Source organism: Molothrus aeneus, chromosome 1, assembly GCF_037042795.1.
Source record: "Molothrus aeneus isolate 106 chromosome 1, BPBGC_Maene_1.0, whole genome shotgun sequence".
In the NCBI taxonomy this organism is placed as follows: Eukaryota; Metazoa; Chordata; class Aves; order Passeriformes; family Icteridae; genus Molothrus; species Molothrus aeneus.
In genome coordinates, this window is record NC_089646.1 from 32,602,131 (window position 1) to 32,611,880 (window position 9,750).

Consider the following 9,750-nt stretch of genomic DNA (forward strand, 5'->3'; position numbering starts at 1 on the left):
AGGCAGTGCCCAAAGCCTCGCACCACAAGTTCCACGTAGGCCATGGGCAGCCACCACCCTCCTGCCGCTTCCTCGGGAGAAAACTCAGCTGAGCGTGGATGTGACTAACGGTGCCCTGCCTTCCCTCGCAGTCAAAATCATTACAATGCCTCCTCTAACTTTTGCATAAAGTGACCTAAACCCTTAAATATTGCAATAGCCTTCTTCCACACCAAGGGGTCTGAATGCAGAAATGCTGCATTCCTTTGGCATTCTCTCGAGATTTCAGGAGTAAGTCAGGAATCTACTCCTGAGCTTATTAAATGCTTTGCACCTCCCCCAAAGTAATTCCCCACCCTTCCATCAAGAAAACCTTGACCAGGGCTCTTTTTTCAACCACAACATATCTCCTGGTCTGTTTTTTAAATACTTCCAGGGAAGTGGTGAGGGAGGAGGAAAGCCACACACCGGCTCTCTCCTTGCTTCCTTCCACAGCAGGTAGGAAGGCAATTTTGCAAACCTGGGTGTGCCCACTTCAAATCAGAAGATCCAGCAAAGGCTGGAATGCAGTGACTACTGGGCCCAAGAATTTCGCCCTGAATAGCAAGCCAGGCACACTCCATGTCTTCCAGATTCAACTCAACTTTATGGCAGCCCTAGCTGACACCACCTCTTGACCTTCCTTTATGTGACAAGGATATGGATTACCAAACCCTTACCCTTTCCTCCTGTGCACCTCAACTGTCTCTGGAGAAAGATACCCACAAACTATCTTTGTGAGTGATAATCTACACACCCTGGTAAAAAAAAAAAAAATTTAAAAACAAAACAACAGAAACCCCTATAAAAATCGTGTTTAAGGAGGCTGTGAGGAGGGGAGCTAGGAGTCTCCATGAGGCAGCCTCAAAGCAGCAGAGGTCAATACAATGTATTGAATAATTTTGTTGCACTACAAAACAACTTTTGCTCTTGCGAAGCAGTCATTTGACCAAACTATTAATTGTACTCTCATGCTGAAAGACAGACTTGACCCATCCACGTTTTTGGTTTTTTTTAAATGGCGTCACTTCTCCAGCCATATCTCTCCAGCCCGCTGGAGAGCACAGGGCCCTTTGGAAAGCACTTCCCGGCCTTCCAGCGTGCAAACACACTGGGTGGGCCTGGCCAGCAACACCCCCCACCACACCCCAGCTGCTCCTACACCTTGCCCTGCTGCAAAAAGATACAAGGACTTCATATAAGTTACTTTGAAACCACCTTAACCTTTTTCACCAGCAATACTCAACATTTGAAACTGCACTTTTACATGTAACTACCAACTCCAAATATGCGCCCAGTAAGCAATGTTTAGGAAAACAAGGAAAAAAAGCCTCCAATTTTCTGACATCCTCCTTCCCCCCCCCCCAAAAAAAAAATTAGACATTTATAAAAGGAACAAGAGAGTCACTATTACATATGGAGGCCACTGAATGAATTTTAAGTGGCTCTCTATATTAGATTTGGGGAGAGGGGGAGCAGAAACAAAGGGGAAGGAAGTACAGTCATGAGAAATACAATTTAATTTTCTGTTAAACAGTAGTATAAATCTGAACTATATCTAATGCATTCCAACAAGATAATGCACGGTGAAACAGTGTTTTAACAAATAAGGGCTTTGGGTGAAGCAACGTGGGTATGCTGATACAATTACATCGGCAATTTTTTCAATATGCCTATATGCAGGCAACACATGCCTAGAAAAGTGCTTGAAGCTCAGTGCAGAATTCTTTTCAACAAGTTACAGACAGATAAATGTTTCTGATAATTGCTAATTCACAAATAGGACACGGTACCCAATACAAAGAATGGACTTTTACACCATCTCAGCTGGCAGCTGAAAGAACTGAAAAATACTTTTAAACGCATTAAACAATGATTTAAAAACAAAAAAAAAAAAGTTGGGGAAGCACCAGTGATTTTATATTTACTGTTATATGAGTGTAATGAAATTATTTTCAAAAGCATAAATAGAAATGCTTGTTAATCTTAAGCTTGCACAAAGAGCAAACAGTAGATTTATTAGACTAATAGGAAATCATCAATTTTTAGATGTCCCATGGAATTTTCTTCTTAAATCGAAAAGTATATTCCATCTACAACACTATTTTTCTATACAAAATCTATTAAATGCAGGCTACTGTAATTCAATACTATATGCATTGCATATTAAAGGAGAAAAAGCACATACACCGTATTAATTTTCAGTGAAAAGTATCAAATAAATACAACCATAAAGAGTCACATGCAATGAATTTGTCCAGAGAGGGGTTCCCCCTTCCCTTAACTAGAGCAAAAAACCTCCATACTTTCTCAAAGTGAAGCTTTCTTCTAACACTAAACAGATGATCAAACTTCTGATACTCAAAATACCATGATACAGTGCCTATCGAGACAGATAAACCATCTTCTCCAATCAACTACCTTAAAAAGACTGCAATTTTAAAAATAATCCTGAAATAGTAGAAGTCCCTTGTAATAAAGTTTCACAGACATACTTCCCAGATTGAATAATGGAGTTCAGGAACAAGCACGTGGAAAGTTTGATCTATTTTTTTTTTTTTTTACTCTCTAGTGCATGCCAGGTTTTCTATGATATAAATATTTGTGAAAGAAGCAAGCTGAATTGCTATAGGCAGCATAAAAATACTACTGCTTTATTCCAAATATTGCTTCTTTACATGAGGCCCAACAAAATTACTGCCTTGCAAAAATTAAACGTATGTTTAGAAATTAAGGATGCATAAATCCTGTCCTTACTGGGAAGGAGTCCTCCTCCTGCTGCTTCTATAGTCCAGCTCAAAATAGCGATGATAAAATCCTCTCAAATACAGATGAGACTTCTACTATGGGCCTGTAAAATGCTGCAGATTCCAACATGGCAGGATCAAAAAAATATAACCACCAGTATATTTACAAGGTGCTTTTTGTTGCTGAAGCAGAGCTCACGTGCTTGCCCGTTATACAGTGCACAACACCACATTTCATTTCCTGCTAGCACACAGATTTTAACTCCTCTCACGGAACTTTAAATTTTAAAAATCTACACGATCATTTGCCATCAGACCACAATAATTTGCTTCTCCCATAGAAAGGTGCTTTTTCAAAAAAAAAAAAATTGTACCACTGCTGCCTGGCCAAGACACTATATTATAAATACATGGGGTGATTCTAGAAAACCTCTCGGACTGCACTGAGTGCACGCCTGTGGGTTTAAGAAAGCGGTCCATTTATCTACAGGGAAGAGAAACACAAACCTAAGCATTTTTCAAATTGCTTCTCACTGGATAACTAAGGGCAAGGGGCGGTGCGGGGAGGGGGGGTGGGGGGGGGGGCTGGGGGGTGTGGATAAAAATAAATTACCTTTGTCTTTTCGGGACCGAATGTTCAACTTCTATGAGTTTCCCATGCAGCTCCACTTTACCTGCCGAGATAAACAGAAAGGGGAAAATATTCGAGCGCGGCTGTGCGTCCCCGTCTCCAGGAGCGGGCTCGCAGGGGTGCGAAGCAGGAAACAGGAGCGCAACACGTTAGCCCATTCATCGGCAGCCCGGGCAGCGGCGGCGGAGCGCGGCCGCGGCGCCCGCCAAGGCGGCACTCCCGGCGCCCGGGGCCGCTGCCGCGGGGGAGCCGCGCTGCCCTCGGCGGGGCCCCTTCCCCGCCCCGCGCTGCGAACAGCCCGCGAAGCGTCGTGTGCGGGAGCCGGGCTCGGCCCCGTCTCGGGGAGGGGGAGCGGGGGCTCCGCCACCCCCCGCGCCGCCAACTTCGGGCGATTTTCTGCGCGGAAGCGGGCGGGAAGAGAGGCGAGGAGCGCAGCCCGAACCCGTCGCCTCCGAAGCAGCCTCTCCCGGCAGACCTGAGCCCATCTCCTCCGAGGCAGCCTCTCTCGGCAGACCTCCGCAAAGCCGCTTCACGCGAAAATAATTTATTTTTTTTTTTTAAGCACACAAAAACAGGATGTCGGGCCGGGAGCCGGCGCTGCTGGAGGCGGTGATGGGTGCGTGAGAGCAGCGAAGAGAAACCGAAATAAATAGCATAGCAGAGCAGGGCAGTGCGGGGCGGGGGGGCGGGCAGGGCTGCCCCCTCCCAAGTTTGGAGCAATTCGGCGGCTCGCCCCCAGCCCCGCGGCCTAAGGCAAGCCGAAAGGAGCCTCAGCCCGCTCCGGGGGGAGGCGGCCCCAGCGAGGGGCTGCGGGGGAGTCCAGCTGTGCCCGGGGGGTGTGTGCAGCGCTGCCCCGCGCAGGGCTCCGCGCCCGCAGCCCGCCTCCGCCTCACTGCACTCACCGCCCCCCACCCCCCCAATGCAGCGGGGGCCCCCGGGCGGGCAGGGCTGGCCGTGGGGCTTGGAAAAACATGGGAACCGCCGCGCCGCGGGTCCCTGGGCCCAGGCTCCCGCCCCTCCCCGGCCACTCCCGGGGGGCCGCCGCCGCGTAAGCCCCGCGCAAAGGCTCCAGGGGAAGGCCGGGCGGCTCCGGCCGCGCTCGGAAAAAACAGTTCCCATCTCACCTGAGGGCGGAGGGAACGGGAACCCCCCCCCGCCGCCCCCCCCCCTCCCCCAGAGCAGCGGCGCGGCCCAGGCCGGCGCTGCAGCCGCTCCGCGGCCGCGGAAGAGCTCGAGAGGCGGGAGCCGTCGGGGCTGCGGAGAGAGGGCGGGGGTGGTGGAAGGGGCCGCTCACCTGAAAGTGCCTCGATGGCCTTCATGGCCCAGCTCTCGTCGGGGCAGTCCACGAAGGCGTACCCCGTCTTCACCAGGAACTGGCCCGAGAAGGGTATCTTGGAGTCCTTAAAGAGACTTTCCAGGTCGAGAGGGCTGACGTTCTCGCCGAGGTTGCCGATGTAGAGCTTGTTCATCTTCCTGGCGGCTCGGGGAGGCGCGCACCGCGGGCTGCAACCCTCGTCTTGCGAGAGGAGGTGGGGAGGAAGGGGGAAATAAAACAAAATGCGATGGAGGAAGGAGAGAGCGAGAGAGAGAGACAGGGAGAGGGAAAAAAAAAATCAGATCTGCAGCTTGTGTCCCTCCCTCTCTCTCTCGAGGGGTAGAAAAAAAAAAAAAAGGAGAAAAAAAAAAAAAAGAAAAAAAAAGCGTGGCCAAACGGGAGTCCTAAGTGCCTGCCGTGCTACCCGGGCGCATGGGGGGCACGGGGGAAACACCCAGCGCCGGGGCCGCGGATGGCGGGCTGAGAAGAGGAAAAGGAGGAGGGGAGGGGAAAAAAAAACTACTTTTTTTGTCTTGCCCCCAAGCCCCTTTGGCAGCAGCAGGCGGACTATGAAAATGTCACACTACGTGCATGCAGGCGCCGCCTCTCCGTATTAAAAAAAAAAAAAAAAAAAAAAAAAAAAAAGAGAGAGAGAGAGAGAGAAGGGGAGGGGGGAGGGAAGGACGGAGAGAGAGAAAAAAATTACTTGAATATTCCGGCTTTTTGAATGAGCCACGTGTTCAAACTACAAATCAACTTCTCACGTGAGGAATCCCAGCTCTTCAATTAGCGAGTGGATGGGGCGCACACACACTCACGGAGGAGGAGGAGGAGGAGGATGGCTGGGGTGAAGGACGGGGAGAGGGGTGGGGGGAGGCTGGACAGGACAGGACAAGTTTAGAGAGGGCCGGAGGGCGGGGGAAATGGAAACCGGAGTTGGGTGGGCTCCGGTCTGCGCCGCCTCTGCCCTTCCGCGGGGGGAGTTCGCTCTGCGCGCCCCCTCCGCCCAAAAACGGCTGGGCGGCCGCACCTCCCCCCGTGTGAGCGGGGTGTGATCCCGGGGAGGGAGGGGAAAAGGCACCGCAATGCCCGCCCCCCCGTCCCGCTCCTCCCCCGCCGTGCCAGGCGGTGGGGATTATTCATCGGGGTCGTGCCTGGGCGATCCCGCTCCCCGGCAGTATGGGCTGGGGGGAGGAGGAAAAGGGCGAGGAAAAAGAGGGGGTGCGATGGCGGGGGGAGGCGGCCGACGAGAGAGCGGGATCCGCTCCCGCGCAGCGCCGCCGCGGCTGCGTGCTGGGGGGCTGCGGGCGGGGGCGGGGGGTCCCTCCAGCCCCGGAGGAGCCCCATATGGTAATGATCCCGCATTACTCGCGGTGCCCCTTGCGCTGCTGAGCCTTACGGAAAGGAGAAAGAGGGGGAGAGGGAAAAGAAAAAAAAAAAAAAAAAAAGACAAAGGGGTGGAGGAGAGTTGGGGGATGATGAAGAAGAGAGTCCTGGGGCGAGGGAGCTGCCCAGCCCGGGGAGGGGCGGGGGGGCCGCGCTCCCTTCCCATCTGGGCAATGGTGGACGGCGTGGGGGGAAACGCGAAGGCACCGTTGCCCTCGGCTGGTAACGGCACACAAAGGGATTTGGCGACCCCCCCCCCCCCCCTTTTCCTCCCCCCCTCCCCCTGCCCGGTCTAAGGAACCATTCATAATTCTCCACATTCGTACAGATACAATGGTGGGCTTGTGGGGGAGGGGTTTGGGGGTGTGGAGCCTTTCCAGTGCAAACAAAACGTTGCCTGAAGATGAAGAAAGGATACGGAAATGAAAGCCAGCACTGTGTTTAATATAGCGATCTAGTAGGTTTTGTTTAATAATTCAACGCACTTTAGCCGAAGGTTTCATTTATTCCGTGGTAGGCTTCTTGTGGTACGTTTTAATAGGTATATCCATGGAAAATGGTTAAATACTTTTATTAGCAAGCAGTGACTGGATTTCCACATGTCCTGTAGCATGTCTGGAAATCTCTGGTAAAGAGGAACGCTTCCTAGCTTTGTGCCTAACTTCTAATAAGTACACAATTAAAGAGGGGTGGTTTAAATCTCCTTGGAAGCCGCGCAGGGGTCAGGCTTTTGTTACGCACGCTGCGGCCGCCGCAGCTCGGCGATGGTGGTGGTGGTACCCAGCGCTCAGGGGGTGAGTCAGCCGCTGAAGATTTCTCTTGTGGGGTATGATGATGCAAGGAGACATGGCTCACCATGAGGCTGGAGCCCCAGACCATTGTGAAATCGTCAGGGGCTGGGGGAATGCTGCAGTAAGTTGGAAACACGGCCCTTTTGTTGTGCGCATCCAAGCAGTTGGTTGACCAAAACCCTAATATTTGTAATTTCAACCCATTGTTTAATCTCAGGGTTATTTTAATGAACTTTTAATTGTCAGGTTGTGATTGAGGAAATCGAGTGTTTTGTGTTTCACTAATCAGAATTTAATCACAACTTCCATTTTGTAGGAAATTAGCAAATAATTATCTTGGGGATAGAGAGAATTTTTTTTTTTCCTAAGGATTTAAACTGTTTATGACTTTTTGATGTTGCATGTAGAATTCTTTCCTAAATGAATTTGTATTTCATAACCCCACTCTCTATAGTCTGCTTAAAATAAATAATTGCTTATCTAAGTTAAAAACAGCCCCCTCCAAACAGCTGAATTCTTAGTTAAACTTGTGAAAGGAATTAGTCACTGTTCCTGCAGATTAATTGCATTCTTTATAAATTTGATTTGTACTGCATCTATAAGGCAGGCTGCATGTGCTCATTTCTACATGGTTGGTGTATAGCATTATCTGGTATTTCCTCTTAAATTGCTAAACAGGGTGCATATATTTCTTTTAATATTCTGGTCTGAAAATCTGTTTAGTTAGGAGATTTCTTCAAGAAATGAAGATTGAATGTTCATGATAACACTATGCATCAGTTGTCCAAAAACACCATAAACCGCTTTGTAATCAGATGGTTGGGGGGAAAAAATCCCCTTACTTATTAGCAATCCCCCCTCTTTTTTTAAAAATTTTTTTTAATATTCTGAAAACCTCTTGCTAATAAGCTGAAATATTTTCTGTACATCTAAATAATGTATAGCTTTGTTTGTTAAGAAGTGTGGGCTGGTTAGTGGTTTCAAGAGTAATTCCAAATCTTGAATGCCAAAAAAGGCAATTCAACAACAAAAATTGGTTCTTGTTGCCTGACAAATCTCCACTTCCCTGCACAAATAAATATGGTTCAGACCAGTTGGGCACCCTCAAATGTTAACGTTATTGAGAACATAGCTTTAAAATTTGAGATATATTTTATTTTGGCAGTCACAAATCAAATGTGTGAGCACACAACAGAGCATTCCCGCATCCTAATGTATTTTTTTATTTACTTCTGTAAGAAAAGGCATTATTAAAAAATTAATTTTTTTCTATATTTCATTTGTTTGTGTTTATTTCCCACAGAAGCCAAGAAGAAGTTGAAATACTTACATAAATATTGCACACAAGGAAGCACAGCCAATCTTTAATTAGCAAGGGCTTTTACGACATTCTGCCGTTTAGAATTAAAACTCAACCATGTGCTTCTCCCCACCTCCGGGTGAGAATCCAAGGGCCTCCGCCGTGTCCGTCCCCCCCTTCTCGCACGGCCAGGGGCGGGCAGGGCGCTCCCTCTCTGCCCCCTCCCGAGGCCCGAGCCCCCCCGCTCCGCCGGGCTCGGCGCACGGTGGGTGGGTAGCACGTCGGACCGCCCGCAGCCCAAATATTTCCCATTAAATTTCTTTTTTTGGGCTGGGCTGGGTTTTGGTTTCGTGGGGATTTTTTGGACTGCGGCCGCCCGCGGAAGGCTCCGCGTGGGCCGGGGCGCGATGGGCAGCGGGGGCCGGGCGGGCGGCGCGGGGCGCGGCGGCGGCGGGCGCTCCCCGCGGGCTCCGGGCGGCCGCCGCCACGACGGCGGGGACGCCGCGCCCCTGCCTCCGCCACGGCGGCGCGGGCGCGGAGCCGCCGGTCCTCGCGGGGCGGACACCCGCGCCGACGGGACGAGATGGGACAACCGCGCTGACCCGCCCGGCCCCCGGCCCGGCCCTGCCGCACCCCCTGCCTCCTCCGTCCATCCGTCCGTCCGGCCCCCTGCCCGCCCTCGCCTCGCCGCCATCCCGGGGGCGCGCAGCCCCCGCGGGCGGCCATAGCCGCTCGTAGTAAAGCGGCGCGGCGGCGCCGCCTCCCATTGGCTGCGCCCTGCGCCTACCAGCGCCGCCCGCCGCCGCGGCGCGGCCGCCCATTGGCTCCCGCGCCGGCCCCCGGGGCGCGTGGCGCGAAAGCGGCGGCGGGGGCGGCGGGGGCGGGGTGGGGAGCGCGGAGCGGAGCAGACGAGACGGGCGGGGGGCGCGGCGCCACCGGCCGGGGCAGGGCAGGGCCGGGAGGGGACGGGAGAGCCAGCCCGCTCCCGCCCTCCTTCCCTCCCGGCGGCGGCCCGCGGCTTTGTAAGGCGGTAAGTGGGTGCCACGCCGCAGAGGTGCCGGTTCCGGGGGCCGCCCCGCCACCGCCGCGCCGGGAGGGCCGGCGAACAAAGGAGCGGCGGCGCGCGGCTTCGCACGGGCACGGGCAGCGCGGCCGGCGCCGCGGGATGCTCGCTCCGGGAGCCGCGGGACGCTCGCTCCGGGAGCGGCGCGGCGGCCCCGGCCTGGGGCGGCGGCCCCGGAGCGATCCGCGGCGGTCCCGGAGCGATCCGCGCTGCCGGGCGTGGAACGCCGCTCCCGGGGTCCCGCCGCCCTTCCCGAGGCGCGCACCGCCAGCCCGCCCGGGCGGCTCGTGGAGGCGGCGACGGCTCGGTGCCGGTGGCTGGCTCCGCTGCCGGGGCTGGTAGCAGTTCGGTTCGGTTCGGCTCGGCTCCCCCGACAGCGGGGAGGCGGCTGGGGCGGGCCGGGGCTCGGCGCAGCGCCTGCGGGAGCACCGGGGTCCGTCCCGCTCCGCTCCGGCTTGGAAGTTTTGATCATAAAATGCTACAAAACTCGATGAATCGG

At 53.4% G+C, this 9,750-nt stretch overlaps 1 protein-coding gene across 1 annotated transcript in view; it reads right to left on the minus strand.

Annotated features, from left to right (window-relative positions):
- Positions 1-5,033, minus strand: part of IGF2BP3 (insulin like growth factor 2 mRNA binding protein 3) — a 112,289-nt gene extending 107,256 nt beyond the window's left edge. Inside the window, exons 1-2 of the mRNA XM_066554555.1 lie at positions 4,691-5,033; positions 3,379-3,439 (exon numbers count right to left, since the gene is read on the minus strand). Coding sequence (XP_066410652.1) covers positions 3,379-3,439; positions 4,691-4,865 — 236 coding nt within the window. The 5' untranslated portion in view covers positions 4,866-5,033. The remainder of the gene's footprint in view (positions 1-3,378; positions 3,440-4,690) is intronic.
- Between the last annotated feature and the right edge of the window lie 4,717 nt (positions 5,034-9,750).